This window comes from Pseudopipra pipra, chromosome 3 (assembly GCF_036250125.1).
Source record: "Pseudopipra pipra isolate bDixPip1 chromosome 3, bDixPip1.hap1, whole genome shotgun sequence".
Lineage (NCBI taxonomy): Eukaryota > Metazoa > Chordata > Aves > Passeriformes > Pipridae > Pseudopipra > Pseudopipra pipra.
In genome coordinates this window covers 37,460,645-37,479,931 of record NC_087551.1, presented here as the reverse complement: position 1 = coordinate 37,479,931, position 19,287 = coordinate 37,460,645, and the positions used below count along the sequence as shown (strand labels likewise).

The 19,287-nt window shown below is 36.8% G+C and overlaps 1 protein-coding gene and 1 long non-coding RNA gene across 6 annotated transcripts in view; one reads left to right on the top strand and one right to left on the bottom strand.

The window, feature by feature from the left end:
- Positions 1 to 360: 360 nt before the first annotated feature.
- On the top strand, positions 361 to 17,936 carry LOC135411304 (uncharacterized). Its single transcript, XR_010429085.1, has 2 exons — positions 361 to 8,053; positions 8,626 to 17,936. It is a non-coding gene; the product is annotated as an uncharacterized LOC135411304 (long non-coding RNA).
- The window catches only part of PLD5 (phospholipase D family member 5), a 187,062-nt gene continuing 172,200 nt past the window's right edge, over positions 4,426 to 19,287 (bottom strand). For all 5 annotated transcript variants that reach the window (XM_064648684.1, XM_064648687.1, XM_064648685.1 and 2 more), the window contains 2 exons: positions 17,536 to 17,650; positions 4,426 to 15,525 (listed from right to left, as the gene is read on the bottom strand). In XM_064648684.1, the coding sequence (XP_064504754.1) occupies positions 15,290 to 15,525; positions 17,536 to 17,650 (351 nt within the window). In that variant the 3' untranslated portion in view covers positions 4,426 to 15,289. The remainder of the gene's footprint in view (positions 15,526 to 17,535; positions 17,651 to 19,287) is intronic.

The following is a 19,287-nucleotide window of genomic DNA, read 5'->3' as shown; positions in this document are numbered from 1 at the left end:
ATTTCTAGTCCTGGCATTTATTATTAACGTGATGTGTCTGGTCACAGTGTGCCAAAGGCAGCAATGTACATTCCTGACAATATGCATTTTAAGTACTAAAGATCATAATTTTACTGTTTTGTTCCTTGGGTTTTTTTAATTTTTAGATAATTCTGATATATTTTTTACCGTAGGTTCACAGGTAAACCAGACCATTTAAAAACATTTTCCTGTAAAGCATGCTTTTTAGTTGCTGTTCTGAACCTTAAATTTGACTATTTAAAGGTAAATAAGCCACAATCTTCAAAGTATTTCATCCTTAACAAGATTTTAAGTCTCTACTTCATCTTCTGTTGTATTGCAGATACGGTTATAGTCAAAATAGAAAAGTAGTTGTCTTTTATTGCCTGTTTCTTACTTGGCTCATTCCTTTAAATATTTGAATTAAAGAGCTTCCGGGATACTTAGAGAAGGCTTGGGACTCCAAGCATGTTGAGCCTGAAACCTACTGGCAGAATGAATACCTAGAAGTCTTTGCTGAAGTCTGTCAAAGCAGCATGGCTGGGGTTGGAGCTGCTGCTAATCAGTTCATTAGCCAAAATGTTACTGCTTCTGTTCTGTGGCTGTGGAACCTCATCTTGCAGTGTTTAGTCCCGTGCTGCTGGTTCTGCGATGACTCCCAGTACGGAAATTCTCCAAGAAGATGGTTTGAAGAAACCTCCATCTTTCTAAAACTTGCCAGGAGATCAGACAGACTGGGGCTAGGAATTTTCGATGGACAACTTTTTCCTCTGAGTTTGTTATTTTTTTCCACTTTCTTGCTTATGTTAGCTGGCCATACCCTTTGCACTTACGGTGCAGTGTAGGATCCAGCTTATTTTCTTGGATTGCTCTTTCACTAAAGTCTAACGTTTTTTGCCCTGTAACATACAGGTTTCTTACTTGTGTGAGTGACTTGTTATCAAGTTGCTGGGGAAGAAGGCACCTCCCTCTATATAGAAAACATTCTGAAGGCATTAATTCTGACAAGGCATTGCAACAGTGAGACACAGAGATAAATTTCACACTTCAGTGTGAAAACTAACTTCTACTGTACAGACTTAGGTCAGAGTATAGATCAGTGATGAGGTACAGACTTTTACTCTTTTGCACCATTTCCTTGCAAGCGCAGAACTAGAGGTCAGGTTGCAGAATTCAGTCTATTTTAGGTGTCCCATGACATGGCTGAATCCCTTGTATTGAGTTAGAACAATCTTTTTCTCCAAGTCAGGTGAACAAGAACATCATATTTTTAAAAGATCATTCTACAGACAGTTTGATACTTAAAAGGTGGGGACCAGACTTTCCAGGATGTTATGGTGGCCACAGCTTGGAATGCTATTTTGATTGCCTATTTATTTTATTTTTTTTAAGCTGATTTCTCAGCCTTACCCATCTCTGTTTTCTCTGCTTGTAGATCAGAAGATATTTTTTGTAAAACTGAAGGTGTTCAAGAGTGTATTCTTGGACTAAAATGGCTGGATGTAGACTTTGCTTCTTTATTTGTCTGTAAAGTATTTGCGGTGCCGCGAGTATAACCTTGGTACATTTTGAAAGAGCCATCCCTAAGGTTTTGAGTATTTGCAACTCTCTAAATACTGTATCGATATGAAGAGAAATGAATGTGCTGATCCTTCTGTGCTTTATGGGATTATCTCATTTATTTAAATGGCACTTTTGGTTAGATATAAACTTGTATGACCAGGTCCTTAACTTCTAAGTTTTGCCCTGCAGATATTCTTGGACTGTATTGTTATGATAGTCCTACATGAGCTGAGATGCTTTAAGCATTTATAAATCTTTAAAATGAGCTCACTAAGCTGGTTCTGCTACAGAAGACATGACCTTTCTGGTAGCTCATAAAACCCTTGGAGATGTGCTAGCATGCTGTTGGCAGGCTGAACATAGTCTTTGGGAGTATTATATTACACCAGCAGTAAAATCCATCTAAGGCCTTACTGCCATGCTGGTTCAATACCAGCTATATTCATAAGGAGGATACACGGTACGGACTGGAACATGACTCTTTGGTACTGCACCATGATTTGTGGTTTTATCTTTGCATTATCTAGTGTATGCATCTTGAGTTTTAAACTGCAGCTGAAGGAGGCTGTACAGGGGCTGAAGAAAGCCATCCTTCCTCTGTCTCAAAATAGTACTTTGTTCAAAAGAAAAAGTTGAGACACGGGAGCTCTGCGAAGTGGGTTATTGCTGTTCAGTGATTCCTGTGCACTCTTTCAGACTTCGTCATACTGAGGGCACTGTTTCACCATCGGTTGTCAGACAGTAAGGATAAAGTCATTTGGAAGATTTATTGTAATTAGCTGTACACCTGTTCCGAATATTCTTCTCCTGTCTGTAATACAGTTCCAGAACCTAGGCTACATTTAGCAGAATTCTCTAAGTGGACTGGAGTATTGTGTTGGGCCAACGACTATATGCTATTCAGGAGTTATTTAACCAGGGACAGTGTGTCTCAGTACATTATTAGCATGCTATGCTCTTCAGCTGCTTTAAAGAGTGTACTTGTGCTGGTTTTGGCCAGGGTAGAGTTAATTTTCTTCCTAGTGGCTATTATGGGGCTATGTTTTGGATTTGCACCGAAGACAGAGATGATAATATAGAGATGTTTTTGTCATTGCTGAGCAGGGCTTACACAGAGACAAGGGTTTTTCTGCTTTTCATACTCCACACTGGTAAGGAAGTTGGGGGTGCATGGGAAGCTGGGAGGGGGCACAGCCAGGACAGGTGACCTGAACTGGCCAAAGGGATATTCCATACCATGTGACATCATGTTCAGTACATAAAGTGGGGGGAAGAAGGAGGAAGAGGGGGAGATGTTTGGAATGACGGTGTTTGTCTTCCCAAGTAAGCGTTACATGTGGTGGGGCGCTGCTCTCCTGCAGATGGCTGAACACCTGCCTGTCCATGGGAAGCAGGGAATTAATTCCTTGCTTTGTTTTGCTTGTGCACACGGCTTTTGCTTTTCCTATTAAACTGTCTTTATCTCAACCCACAAGTTTTGTGGCTTTTGCCCTTTCCATTCCCTCCCTGATCCCACTGGTGTGGGAGTGAGCGAGCAGCTGTGTGGGGCTTGGTTGCTGGCTGGGGCTAAACCATGACAGTACTGTTAAGAAACCAGTATGTGAAAGAGAATGTCTTTTTAAGTTTTTTGTTATGTTACTTAACACCAAAGGTGTTAGCAAAGTCTTGTCATGGAACGCATCTGAACATTTCCATGCATATCTCTCTAGAGAGAATGCATATTTGGAAAGGAAATCTAATATGAAAATTAGCAGTCAGCAGCTGAATTTAAATTTCTGTGATGCAGTACACAGTAAGCAATTAAAGTTGCTCATTGTCTGTAAGCAGGACTAAGATTTTGTTTCCTACTTCTTGTGATGGTTATGAAGCTGCATATGTGAAAAGAATATTGAGTTCTTAGATGCAGATTTTTGTTAAGTGTATACTGTGAAAATGGGAACTAAAATAATAATCAAGTAGAATAATTGTCTTGCAAAAAGCATGCAAAATGTGAAAGTGAGGTGCTCTGAAACTGTTAGAATAAAATGGGGACTTAAGTAATTTTGGAATTAAGGTAAAGCTGCTCTTCATGGGAATTGATTCTTTCTCCTTGTTCTGAACACATTACTCCCGTTGCACCTGAAATCTGTTCAGGTGTTGTATGTGAAACAGTGTGGGTCAAAGTGCAGCAGCTATTGTTTACGTCACGGTGTCCTGTGCAGTCAAAAGCTACCTTTCTGGTACAACATATAAAACAGCTCTTAGAAAAGCACATGCTACTAAGACCAGTGCTTATCTCAGGAGATTCAGCTTTCTCTCATCTCCTGTCAGTCTTTACTTTTTATTTTTAAATGTTCTCTGCTGCAGTGTGTTCTCATTTTCAAACTAAGGGAACATGAGTCTCTCTCCACAGAGAAAACTACTTAGCAGTAGACCTGGTTAGAAGCTTTTTAGATGGAAATCAGAGGGGGATTTGTGTTCATTTGTTTAGGACTCTTGTAGTCTGAACAGAATGTGACAGCAGTCCCTGCAACAGAAAATCGCAATGGCTATGGCAGTCTCCTGAGAAATGAGAAATCCAGGGTAGTGCCTGCTTTCCCAGATTCCACCTAGAATCTTAATTTGAATCAATCTACTAGAAAAGAAGATCATATTGCAGAAATCATAGTGATCTGGTACCACTGTCAGTGCTGCTCAGACCCCACAGAGCCTTAGATGGAGGCACCAGGTAGTCTGTCAGCGTTGCCTGGTTTGCTTTTGGTGCATGCATGTATAGAAAACTGGGAGACAGGGTACTAGGAGCTAGACACTAGGGGCTGGTATCTATGATTCGGTGCTCATAGAAACAAACACTGACAGAGACAGACCAGAACAGGAAAAGCATTATGTACTGAAACAAGAATCTTTATTTCAGTGCAGTACAAAGAAATGGGAGATATTTGCTTTGAATGAAAGTGCTGAAACTGAAAAATGAAGCACATAAAATACATTTGTGTATTATTAGGAATCCTTGGATATCAAAGCAGTGAAAAATGATAGCCATGATGCTGCAGCATTAAAATAAATATTTACATAACTTTAAACTAATGCATTACTACCTTGATTTAGTGTTGTATCATTGGTAGCTTAGTTTCCAGCAGTATCAGATGTTACCACTGACAATGCTGTCTTAGCCATCAGCCTTTCAGCCAGTGATTTCCTTACGTTTAAAATGCATTGGTACAGAAGCAACACTCTGTACCAAGCCAGCTCTCCAAAACCTCAGCAAAAGCAGTCAGCCTCTTTTTTGTTTCTTCCAAAAGAACAAATTCGATCAGTTTTGTTAATTACACTGAACTTTGGTTATGTATAATAACACTGTAAACAGTGGGCCCAGTTCACAATCAAGTAACATGAACTCTGTATTAAGGTCATGAGAAAGTACTGTTTAAAGAAAAAAAAGATTGCTACATTGTCATCCTGCAGCACCAAACACAATTCTTTTTCAAGAATGGTCTTTTTCAATTACAGCACTCTTTTTCAGCTTGAATCAGGACAGGTCATCTGTTTTCCTACTAAATGTAGATGATTTACGTTTTCAAAAGTATCAAAACATACTGACATAGTGGTTTGCAGCAGGGTCAATAGCCACATTTACAGACTCAGTTTTTTTATTTTTTAATAAATAAACATTAATTACACAGGTATTGCTGTGAACCAAGCCCATTGTCTAAAGGAAGCACATTTCTTGCCAAATTAAAAATCTTTACATAAGAACATGTTTTTATAATGGATTTGAATAGCTGCTGTGTAAATTATTAAATTCATGTGTCTTCCTGCTTGCACTTTGTACCAACACAAAAAAGTGAATAAACATGCAGTAAAATGTAGCAACGTTTAGAAAATAATGTGTAAAAAAACCATTCAGTATCTTATATTAAAGCATTTACACTGCATAGGCATTCATATAAGGATATAGTATAATAAAACTTATCAAATATACAAGCATGCAGCAGTTGCCTTATATTCACAGTTCTAGAAATGACCACACATTGATTTCCTCAAATATAAATTGGATTATCCAAAATAGATTTTGCAGCCACTCTCCTTTGCAGTGGCAAACTATGTTCTTGTGTGCATTGCAGATACTGACCTATATAACAGGCCTAAGCTATGCTGCTGTATTGTACATATCTGTGATAAATACTGTGTTTTGGAATAGGAAGGATAATGAGAAGTTATCCATACTTCTCATAGCAGAACTTGGAGACTACACAGTGCTTGAATTGAACAAAATATATAAGCATATTAATTGTATTCTCCTTAGAGAGTAACACTGTAACCTTGCCACATATCTAGCTACTGCATAAGCTGGCCATGCAGTTTTCAAAATATGTTTAGACAGATTTTTCTATTTGATATTTATTCCATCAGAAGAGGTATAGTAGTAAACTTATATAGTACATACCCTTTTTGCTCTGCAAACTATAAAGGACTCCTGCTACTTTTAGATTGTGTAGGAAAATACAATGCAGTGCCAAAGTCACAGTCAGAGATTTAAAATTTGTTTGCAGAGAGATCTTCTTTCTTCATTTGTTGTTTTGAAGGTGGTGTTGTTATATACAATGGTGAGTTTGGACCATTTTAACAATCACAAGATGACAGTACCCAGATTAGACCCCTTGTGTGGCTGAATGCCACCTGGAGGATAAAGTTGAGGTTATGCGGCTTGAAGTTGTCTGTGGTTTTGACCTGCTTGTTATTGCCTAGCTTGGCAGGTTAACCTGGCATGTGACTCCAGGACAACAGCAAGCAAAATACCTGGAGGCAAGGCTTGTGTTAGTTGTGCAAGGTTTGCAAAATTGAGCTCCTACATCCTGATACAGGTTTTGGATGTGCCAAGGTGAAATCGGATTGAGGAGTATGACATCAAACCCTTTCCCCACCCAGATATTTTTCCAGTAGTGCCTGCATTCTGCTTTTGCCCTGAATTCCCTTGTCTTCCTACACAGTAATTTGTGTGTCTTAAAACATTGTGTGCGTGCACTTCCTTCTTCTTAGCACTTCAGGTAAAGCTAGTGGAAGTAACCTCGTAGGATGTTACAGCACCAACAATCCAAGTTGCAGGGATTCATCCCTGTGTACAAAGCAGCAAGGGATTCAGAAACAGCATGTAGGAAATAGCTTGAAAAGGGAAAAGACAGATGAGGAAGAGATGACAGAAACATTTGTTAATGGAAAAGTGGAGCATGGAAAAGGAAGAGCTAATTGGGGCAGTGGTTGCTGTTCTCTCTGTTAAAAAAAAAAAAGGTATAATCCTCTCTGGAATGTTTCATTCAGAGAGAAACATTGCCCTTTGTTTTTTTAAAAAAGTGAGCTTTGGCACCCATGCAATGTGGGAATGAAAAGGTGTGTGCTATCAGGGATGGTGATGTTGATGTACTTCTGTGCTGCAGCCAGGAGTTCACTTTTGTTATTCGTTATTCTGAATCACTTTGTGTGAATATTCCTATTCTCTGGTGAAGGATATGTAGCCCTTTCCATAAAGCTGTACTATTTCCTGTCAGTCTTAAGAGTAAGACAGCAGTGTGTCATTGTGCTAGAGATGTTCCAAGCTCTCCTGGCATAGATATTCATTTTCTCCTTGATGATATGTCTCTGTATGTATGTGTGTGAGGAGCCTCAACTCTGCATTTGGAATCTGATACAAGGACATTTGGAATCTGATACAAGGACATTTGGAATCTGAGCTGGATATGGGGGCATCTGAATACTTTTACTGTATCAACTACCACTTGGAAAATGGGCTTACAGTTTATTTTAGTTGGCTTACTTGCCACCACAGATGTTGCTTTTCTGCGTTTCTCCAGATTTGTTCGCTAAGATCTCTGTGGTGACACCTGAAGACGCAAATGCTGTGAGAAGTGTCTATTTTTTAATGATTATTTGGCAGTAAGGGCTGTATAAATATACACAGAATCCCATTTTTTTGCCTAACTTTTAAGCTCTATACAGACAGATGGACATAAGACTTTGAATGCTGAAACCTTTGTACAGCATATCAAAAGTAGTGGTTCATTGATTCTTCACTGTATCTCTGTCATATTGAGAGCTGCAGTTTAGATGTGGGGACTGTCCTGTCTACAAGAGTATTTTGGTTTATAAATTTCAGTTTCATTCATCTGAGATACTGCATTAGCCTCTTATTCATTTTCCAATTATCTTTTTTTTTAATGTTGAAAAAAATGAGAATGCCTTGTGGTTTTGATTCTGATTTCTTATGTAATTTAATATTTGTACTAAATTCTTTGGTGAAGAAGGTCCTCAGTGGACCTGCCATTCATTTTGTCTTTCCACAGGGAAAATTCTTATAATCTAGTTTAGAATTGTCTTTGAAGACTCTGGAGACTGTTAAAAGCAGATGTGACAGCTGTCTTGAGTATAGTGAGAAGGAGGAAAAGGAACTCTCCTGAGAAGTCTGATAGTTTGCCACAAAGAAGTTGGTACTAAGCTGAGTCCAAAGTTCCCACAGGTATGCACCATCTTGTGAGAATTAATAGAATATGGATGCTTAAGATCTTTGCCTTTTTTTAGAAACCTTATCAGCTCTATTTCTAGTAGAAACCTGGCCTCTTCTTTCAAAAGAGGAGACAATGTATTTTCTTTTTCCACCTGCTTCTTCCACCTCTCTTCCGTAGTAAAGAAATTAGTTCAATTCATAAAGACAAGGGGCGTTTGACCTCTTACCTTTTCATGCTAAAGTCAGCCACACATTTTAGTCATTGCAAATCTGGTTGTGTGGTAAAGAATGGTTTACCCTAGAATGAGTTCACCAGAACTCATGTATCAACAGAAGAACCTCTACCTCATTTAGAGGTTGCCAAGCATTCTCCTCATCCCCCATCTCTTTTTCCAGATTTTGCATATGTGTCTTTCCAGGTAAAAAATTATGTGAGGCACCTGGAATTATGTGTTTGACCTCCATTTATACTTTTAGTATCTCATTAGATAAGGGATGTCTCATAGGGCAAAAGCATGTTGAGCAGCCAGCAGTTTCCAGAAACAGCAGGTAGCTAAAAATACTTCATTTTCTTTGTTCCTCAGGCAATGACAAGTGTAAACCTGGACTGAGTTACTGAAGAAGTAGGAGACGGTAAGAGGACAAGTTAGATGAGGAGAACAGCCCTCTGATCTTTACAAAGATACAGCTGTCACTTCCAGAAGCATCCTACTTTTCTGTCAAGTTTCAAGAAAAACACTGAATATTGAATACTGAATTTGTCATTTGAGGAAATACAAATAAGCAGTGCTTGTGTAGTAATTTAAGAGACTGTTTGGACGTAATTGAATATTGAGCACATCCACTTGAAAATATTAGTTAGCAAGTCAGTCAATAAAATGTTGGTCCACACACTTCCATTTGAAGAGCTTCTTGCTTAAACAACGCTACGTATATTGGTGCTTGCCTTTAATCTTTAACAGAAGGATTCCTTCCACATGAAATTCCCCATTAATTCCCTCAAAGTTACATTCGAAAATAATTCCAGGTTCTTTCACTTATAAAATTTAAATAGTTATCACTTTTGGGGGGAATTCCTTTCCTCATTTGAGTGTGATTAATTTGTAAAGTTTGATTGCCTGATACTTGTGCTTAGTTTTCATGATTTTATTAGTTCAGAAGTTCAGAATGGTGTCTGTCTGACGACTATATTTGTACATTAAAAGAACATATGCAAAGGCCGCATGTGATGTGCAATTTGCAGGCATGTGCTGTGTTGTAAATCCTTGCTTATATTACACTAGGAATTTGTAATGTACAAGGAAGAGCCCTGTTTCAAATACTGCCTTACTACTTAGTACCTGCTACATAGACATCGATGGGCTTTTATTCATGCTTCTTTTATTCTGTTAAGCGTAGGTTAGTAGTTGTTAAAGATTCCCTCCTCAGTCTGAAAACAGTCATGGGAGTTCACTCATATAAAGATGAGCAAGGCGGATGCATAAGAAATACAGGATTTTGCAGGGAAAGGAACAAAATAAGAATGCAGCCCAGAGCTTTTAGGCCAGCACCCAGTCCATTAACTCAGGCTGATCCAAGTTAGTTTGTCTCTAGCTCTTTTTGCCCCTTTCTCTCTAGCCTTACTACATTTTATGCTGCTGCAGGAGGGATGAACATCACTATGTGAGATGCAATGCCCACAATGTGCTCACACAACACCATTGCAATACATGTAATTTGTATTGTTCACGTTTGTGGCCGTGCAACATAAAAGAACACAAAATAATCCTCCGGAATGCTGCAGTTGCCAGCCATTTTATTATATTTTATGTTCTTAAAGGGGAAATGATCATGTTCATTTTACAGGATTTAAAAGAATTTTTGAGTCTTCCTGTAAAATTGCAGTGTAGAATTTGTTGTGAACAAAACAGAGCTGACTCCCTTACTATAGCAGAATAATTTGCAGCCAGAATTCAATTATGGTCTTAAAATCTGATTTTAATTCAGAAATAGGCTGCAGTAGCTTCATTTTTGTCCTGCATGTTTTTTGAATTTTAGGAAAAACCTAACTTTAGCATATTAATGCAGTTGTATCATATGAATATGGAATATAAATGTGTTTTCATGAAAGCCCAATTTAAGTTACTGTGTTGAACCATTCAATACAGCTGGATTCTTCATTCAGAGTCTCTGTAAATTCATGATCACAAGATAACTTAAACACACAATTCTCACAGATTTTTTCTTTGAAGCCCTTGCAGAACTAATCTAAACAGGAGGTGCAACAGAAAGCTCCACTTCATTATAAGACTGGAGTTTATCTATTGACTTCAGCATCCACAGAGCGTAAAGCACATGAGTTCTTTTTTTCTTGTCTAAACTATTTTGAATGAGGTCTCTTTTACATGCTAGTTTGGCAAGCTTCTAAGGCATTTGTGCAAAGTGATGATGCAAGAGCAACCTGATTCAATACTGAGAAATTCATAAATAACATCCAGCAGTAATTAAAGTGAAAAACTACAGCTAAGAAAAGCAATTATCCTACAGAATCACTTGAGCTACTATACCCTGCAGTGTTAAAAGTGGAGTATGTTTACTGGTGCCTTGAACTCAGGAGGTATCATTGTGAATTTCAAACATACCAAGGATTCATTCTGGGTTTTTTACATAGATTGCATTGGAATAACAGTGACTAAAAAAATGATGATTTTATATATATATATATATATATATATATATATGTAGAGAAAGGGTAAGAGTGGAAGAAAAATACAGTGCCAGAAATTACGGAATTACGGTCTGGAAACATACTATACATTTAGTCAATGTTTTTGTATTAAAATGAAGAGTTAATTTTGAAGACCAAAATGGTTTTAAGATAACTAGTGCACTCTATAAGGTCATTCTCAGGAGTGAAGTGCATGATAATGCAAGATAGGGATATTTAGGACTTCAGTTTGAAGAACCGGAATAGCCAGCTGATGTCTTTACCATCTTGATAAGAAAGCCTACGCTATTTTCACAAAGTACACACCAAAGTCACAAAAAAACCCCTATAATTTCTTTGTCTGGATTTCTCCGTAGATGGAGAATGGCATGGCATGTAACACAGAGCTTAGCTGTTCAATTTTTATGTAGTAGAATTTAGATATCTAGTAGTATAGTGAATAATGGGTAGGTCTTAAAAGTAGTATTCTGAGGCTTTTCTACTTGTTTCTTAAGTTCTCCCCTGAACTACCAGCAGAGCCTGAATTTACTGGGAGGAACACCTGGCCCTGTATGGTGTAAAATGTAAATCTGTTCCTGTAAGGGTACCGCTACAGCCATTATGCACATAATCTATGCCTTTCTGGTCTTCAAAGAGAAGGTGAGAGTAGTTGTGGATACTAGTTCATACTTCAGGCAGAAAAAAGTGGTGGCTGGCACAAAGCAACTTGAGACTTAACGTGCAAGATCTGTAAAGTAGCCACTATGTGGTTGTACTTCTACCTGTGCTTACAGGAATTTCTGTGGTTATGGTTTTAATATCAGCCAGGTGTTGGTGGAATTCAGATTTCAGTTTTATACCTTGGCAGGACAGAATAATTCAACTGTGTTGTAGATAAATTGATAATGAAGCCAAGAGTAATTTGTGAAATTCAGTTCTAGAGCTGGGATTGGATAAAAATGCTCTGGTTTAGATGTGCTTGTGGTTTGGATGAACATCTCGCAATCAGTTTTTGTCTTTTTGTGACTCTAGTTTTAGGTACTAAACTGTAAACATCACAATATCTAGTCTTCTTACTTAAGAAGTTTGCTGTATGCCTTAGTACTAGATACAAGATCTTTAGCAGGACTTCATGTGAGGAACAGTTAAACAAAAGCTTGTATAAATAAGGCACTAGTAAATGTTTGCAGCAAACAACAATTACAGTCTATATTCTTTAAGAATAAAACTGTTCTATTTAGGAAATGCCTTTAATATGACAATTACCAATGCCAGTTAGAAGGGGACTAGAGAAAGTGCATCTTTTGGATTATGCCTGTGAAGTCTGCAAGAAACCACTGTATGCAAATCTCCATCAAGTTTGGAAACAGCCTGTGCAATGGTGATACTCAGGAGAACTGAAGCAAGAGGAAACTAGTTTAGATTCTGATCCCTGCTAAACTAGTGTGAAATCACTGTAATGGATTTGCTCCAGATTTATTACAGTGGTAGAAGGATCTGAAGCCAGAATCGAGGCTGTTGTGGCAAATCTAGTTAAGCAGTAACAGCACTGACACAAACAAAGTAATTGGCTATAATCCTCTTAAAAGTTTCAAAAAAGAATCTGATATATTAAATTTCCTATTTGCTGAAGTCCAAGGATGCACTTTGTCTTTTGGCTAATGTAATAGAACAAAATTTTCTGTACTACTTTGGAGGTGATGCCATTCTAAACAGTTACTAAAGTATCAATCCATATTTTATATCAAATGAAATTCGAGTCTGCCAGTCTGCTTGTAAGATGGCTAATGGGTATTTCACATTAAAAGTTGTTCAAAAACACCCAAACTCTTCCATTACTAAAACCAAAACATACTACCACTTTTATGTATCATCTCTTTGAGGGGGGTCATTGAAGCACCAAGAATTTGTTTATCAAGCCAATAAGAATGCATTTGTAAATTAATGGATCTTGTTAGTATTCATGATTGTATTTCTCCAGGATCTCTCCATCTGAACCATTCATTTGGTATACTAAATCAATCAGGGGTAACTCCACAGCCTGATTTCATTACTAAATCCTGCTTTGTAAACATATAGCTTAGCTTTATCATCTGACAAATTTCTGTTCCACTAAGATCCTCCATTATTTATACAAGATGTCATTTAAAAAACCTAACACATTTCCAGTATTCATAATGCAAGAGGGGAAAAAACCCTACATTGATTCATTCTTGTATATTATTGCCATTAGGTGCTACGATTAACAACTCCAGACAGTGGGGTTTTTTGTTTGCTTAAATTATTTTCTGTTTTATGTAAGGATGTTGTACTAAGTTTATCTGAAGCTTTAAAATCACCCATCCATGGGCATCTCAGAAACTGTACAACTATCTCAACTGGATTTTAAAAATGTGGTGGGCTTTTTGATTGTTCATTTTGTTTTGTTTTTTTCACGTTTGACTCATAAGACTAAATTTATTGGTGGTATAACTTGGCTGAAATTTTCACCATAAATTAATCTAGACTAATATTAATTCCTTAAACAAATAAAAAACCCCAGAACAAGTAAGTTAAGTGCTGAGGATCTCTCTCCCACACTTGCTATGCATACTCTTAAGTTATATACAGAAGGAAGAAAATCCAGAAATTTCTCTTCACAAAGATCTTTACTCATAGCAACTCAGGAAAACTTTTTCATTTAAAATATTTCTTTCTTATAAGAATGCCAGAATATAAACTTTTCTAGGTGTGTTAGACTAATACATGGCATGTGTTTATCTGAATACCAGAAAATGTTATTGTGTATTACAGCTGTGCAAAATATTTTCTGTAAAAGTTGACAACTTCAAAAATTTTTTTCTTTTATCATTGTTTTCAATAAGATGATGTAAATCTTTGTGATTGCAAAAGAAACAAACATTCTTTGTCAAAAGTGTGCCTTTTGAGGTCATAATTAGTTTTGTGGGGTGTCTCCAGCTGACAATCTGAATTTGCATATGTTGCCTAATTAGAATTTCCTAAGCTGTGCTCACTATAAAATAAATTTGAATTTTTTACCTTGTAAGTAAAACCTATATTTTGAAAATCAAGGTAGATTTTTAACTTCTTCTTAAGATTAAAATAATACATTGGAACATGGTTGGTTTTTCTTCTCTTTTTGCCCACTGCTTTCAAACTGTGCTTTCAGTAGGTGAGAAAGAAAAGTTGTCATTTTGAAAAAGGTTCTGTGAATATTTAACAAAATGCAGAATGCAGTTTGCTTTCATAGCTGTTTTTCTTCAGTGGAAGTAGAATGAACATTTTTATGCTGAAATTACGATATTACATCTCTGAGTGGAGAAAAATCTGTTGTCAAACATTTATGTGTATTTCTTTAAAGAGCAAAGTCACACTTTTACAGAACTTCTCAGTTGCTTTTTGGTGCGAGTTGTGATTGTAGAGGCACACTATTGACATCAACTGAAACTGTGGCCTAAATGAAGGCATCATTTTTCTGTCCATGCAGATGTATTTATCTATATGGATGATATTTTAACAAAAAAAGCCACTTCAGAAATTTTATTTTTTTTTAACTAAAAGTTAGAAGACACTTCCAGGTGTAAAAATCAAACCAAATTTCTATATGATCATTTAACAACAATTATTGCATGATTTTGCATAAGCCTTGACCTTTCTAAAAAACGCAGTATTTGATCTTTAGATGTGCATTGGTTTGATAATAAGTCATCACACAACTGCTGACTCACATTTTAATTTAGGGAAGAAATTTTCTTGAGATTACAAAAAAATAAAAAAAAACAGTCCTAGGTCTTTGCTATTAATCCAGAGATTTTAATTTTTAGATGAAATGCATGTAATTGGAAATAACTATTATGCTGAAAGGAATCCACATTATTTTGATACAAAATCCATTTATCTGAGAGGCTTTAGGGAATGTAACAAATTTGATCAGGCCAATCCCAATCCCTCAAAACCTTCTCATTCTGTTAGGAGATGAATGAATTACCAGTCCTAACTCTAATGTATTTTAAGGCTAGTTAGAAGACATGGAATAGTGATACTAAAACTAAATGCTTGAGACTAGGAAGTATTTGCATGACTAGGTAGTTATTTAAAAGGAATGATTTAAATGGGTGAAAATTTGCTTATTCCTTTATATTTTCTAATACAGTAAACCTACCATCTATTTGTATGTCAATAATAACTGATCTTAGAATGCCATTTCATAGCTTGAATCTTCATTTTGCCTCAAGGTTTGTTCTAGCCAGGTTGGCAATTAGGGAAAGTCCTAAAACAGAAACATTGATACATGCTGTTAAATTCAAATGCAGAACATTAAAATTAACATGGAAGCGGAAATGACATTCAGTGTCAGAAGTAACAAATTTGAACGTCTTAAATAATTCAATATAGAGAATATAGTTTAGACAGTTTTAATATAAGTGTGCTTTTTCCTAAAAACACCCCCCCGACCAAACTTTTTTTTTTTTTGCTTTTTAAGTCTTTTGTCTGTAAATATGAAAGAAGGCTACACCCCAACGTAATTCTTCATTGCCATACTAAACAGTAAAATAGTCTTTCTAATTCACATTGCTCATGGCAGTCTTATTTGAAGTTCCTTTATTAAGTTTGTGATTAAAGCAGTTTGGGATTTTTGTTGGTTGTAAACTTTTGGCATAATGTGAATACCAGTCCCTTTCAAAAACAGCCTTGAGTTGCTTAATGATGCTTGTGCTGTTCCCCGCGTCTGCTTGGTTGATAACAAGGCCAGCTCCAGCATTCTGCGTGAAAGCATTTCCTACCCAATCAAAATTACCTACAAGTAAAGGCAGGAATATACAATGAGTTTCTAACATTAAAAACAAAGAACCAAACAAAAAAACACATCTCCCTAAAGGCAATCCAGCATGAAACACTATCAGTTCCCCAGGGCAGAGACAGAAATGAGCTTTTTATACTAACAGGAAAGAAAAAACTCCATTACAATACCTTGCATAGTGAAGGTTGTTTCTGGAAGTTTAACAGCCTTCATAAGAGAAAAGCCTTCATAAGAGAAAACAGGTTCTTCTATTTATTCAAAACTAATTTGTTCTTCTTTTTGCATATATTGTATTATTACTCCATTTACTTTCCTCATCAGCCTTTTCAGTGCCAAGAATGAATTTTTTTTTTGCTGTATAAACAATTTAAAGTTCCGAACCAATAGATCTTTTACAGGTTACCCACTGATAGATACTATTTCAGGAAAGAAAAATCGGAGTTACATTTTTATGTCAGTTATTACCACCTATGTTGAAATCTAAGGTAACAAATGAGCACTTCAAATCCTGGTGATAGCGAGGCAAAGAGGATAATTGGACTAATGGAAAACTAACTGTTGCAGTTACTTCTTTTTATTTCACTAGAACTGTAAGTATTTTAAATTATATATGTAAAACACATGCAGTATTTTGGAGAAACAATGCTGTTAACTAGAGATCATATTTTAAAATAGTGCCTGAGCATACATAAAACATGAAGGTATCTGAGAAATTTATACCCTTTTTTCAGCATTATTTCAGCTACTTCAGCAGAAAATGCTAAGAATTCTAAAGTTGTCAAGGATGGTAAATTGAAGCCTCATTATAAGAGATTTTTTTTCTGTGATTTCAAGTAAAAGATATATCAGGTTCTTAGCATGCATTTGTACTACTTTCACAAAGCTTTGATAATTCCTTTTTTTTATTTATCTGCAGCTAAGAATGCAAGGACAACGGGAAAGAAAAAACCCAATTTGGCTAAGAATTCATGTTGTGTAGATGAGTTCCAAGGTACAGAGATTTGATCTGTCTGTGTGAAGGGATTTAAAATGGAGTGGAAAAATAATGTTGGGGGGGGCTCATAAAACCTTTGGGAGATGAGAGAGGAATGAGCTACAGTATTTGCAGTCAAAATTAAGATTTGGATAGGTTAAAATAGGTGTATGTGTTTAAAGCCCATCAAGGTGGGCTTTCCAGAGTAGATTTTAGTTGTATCTCTATACAACTTGCTGGTGTGTGCATGGGCCGTGCTTCTGGGTTGCAGCCTTTGCCCTTCCCCACTGCCTCTGCCATCATGGGCTATGAGAGCTTTGCAGTGAGTCAGTAAGTAAGATCCCTAAAGCATCAAGCTGCAGCATATCAGAATGCATGTTTTCTCCCCTGGCTTTTTAAAATGTTATGAGTTGCTTTGTAATTCAATAATGGTTTTCTCATCCTGTGAGCTTATGTACAACTCAGATTTTTTAAAAGGTAGTTTTCAGCCTGCATTCAGTGAGCATTTGACTGGTAACGAACTTTTACTAGGTGCCATAGAGCAACTTTACTTAAATACACCTTTAGCCCAAAATACCAGTTACACGTGTACCTAATGTTAGGAGGGTGTCTGAAATGCCATTATAGGAAATGCAATAAGACTTCACAAGATGAGGATGAAAGGCATCTGTACAGTATTTACCAGGATTGACCACAGTAATAACATGGGAAATGGAGAACAGTCCATCTTCACTGGATTGCAGAAACAAGAGAATATGCTAATAATCCAAGTTGTTCCTGCTTCATAAATGGTGTTATATTTGTGTTTTCGGTCTGTTTTAAAATACTGAAAGCAGAATGTGTGTTTTGAGAAACTGATTCATAGGGGAAGAAAAGTTTTTAAATGGGAAGAGGCCTAAAGCTCAGTCTTCATCCAGGTTCCCAAAGGAATGATCTGTTAACAAATATATCAGCTGTGGATTGCTCATCTACAAAGGGGTGTTATTTCAGGCTTTTGGATACTAACTAGAATTTCTTGAGATGTGGTTACGTACCGATATATGCAGCTCCATCGGTCACCATATATTTGTTACGATTTAATTTGGGAAGGGAAGCGTTCTTCTGTTCTTTAAGAAAGCATGCACTCTCTTCCTCAAGGTCAAAGAATTTCTGCCATAAAACAGAATGGAGCACAGGTTAATGAGCATTGCTCTATAAGAGACAGAAAAAGCATGGCTTGTTCTCTAATTTTTATTGAAAATGAGTTAGTGCTACAGAACAGCTTGAGTTTTTATAGCCAACCGTTAATTTTATAAAACACTGCACACTGTATTTCTTAGTAAATTCTCACAGGTTATGATACTCTTGCCTTGGCATTCTAAACTATACAAAGTATATGGCTACTGCATGCCAAAAGAAATACAGTGCCAGGTAGTAAAGGCAGTGAAATGAACAAGGAACCCCCGTCTTTGTGTTCTGCATGGAGCCAGGAGCTTTTCTTTAGCTCGCTTCCTCATTTGTCAAAGGACATTAGGATTTGAAGTCTGCTTCAGGATCCAGATTGGCAGGCACAGCAATAGCTGAGTTAATACCTCTACATCACACATTGCATAGTTTCCAACAGGAAACTTGCCCATTTCAGAAACTTAGAAGCTTCTCAGGATTAAATTTGATATGAAGAGATCAAATTTACCAGGCAACAAGAGGAAAATACATCTGTTTTACCCTGGAGGGTGAAGTCTGAGCAAAATTTATTTATTTATTTTTCATTTTGGAGCTATATGCATTCCTTTTTTGATCGGTAACAATATATAAGTAATGTTTATTTCAGCAAGAAAACTAATAGCTAAACCTAGATTCCAAAACCTGAAGTAGAGAATAACATGATGAAGGTGAAGGTAAATATTTACTGCCTGACTGGAAAACTTTGATTGAACTGATGGTGAGATCCTCAGAACAAACCTAATTCATAATAGATTACTGGTGAAAGTAACTGACTATACAGTGCACACACTTTGGGGTGGAAAAGAATCCATCTCAAAACTCCTTAATCATTCTTAGGGGTCTGTTTTCCACAATTCATCTCTTAAACCAGTGCTGGGTTTGATATAAACCTTGAACAAATCCTTTTAGGTTACAGAGATGTCTTTCAGAATAATCTTACTAATTTGGAAAACTCAGCTGTCCAACACCAAACTCATTATTGCAATGTAGTGGTCTCTGCAGTACACAACATCATCAGTTCAATTAACCCAAATGTGGGTGTACGCACTGCACACGGGTCCTCAGTTTTACAAAGCATTCTTTACCCAGCTGATAATGCAGGTGGGTTTCAAGCTTGTTTGCAGTAAACTGCTTGACTATTGCAAAATATGCTGTTACCAATTAACAGCAACACCAGGTTTACATTTGATACCACTGGTTGCTTCAGAACTGCATATAAATACTCATTCAGAAAATCTTCTTAATCATGAGTCAAGATCATTACAGTTTGGTTTTCCTTGGAGAACTCTGTTTTAAGTTCTGACCAGATTTATCTGCAATTAGTACTACCAAAGCTAATTAAAATGATTTAGTTGCAGACAAAAGGTAGAGTAGCCCAGAGGCTGCTGTATATCTAACACTTTGTGCTGTAGACTCCATCAGAATCTCTCTCTTCCCACTGGAAAATATACTGGGGTAAATTTTATATCGTCAGAGGTTGTACCAAAACTGCTTAGAAGGACTCTGTCTAAAATACCAAGAGCAATCCAGGCTCCTGCTGATTTAAGCGCTACGGAGAGTCTCTGTGCTTGGACTGACACACA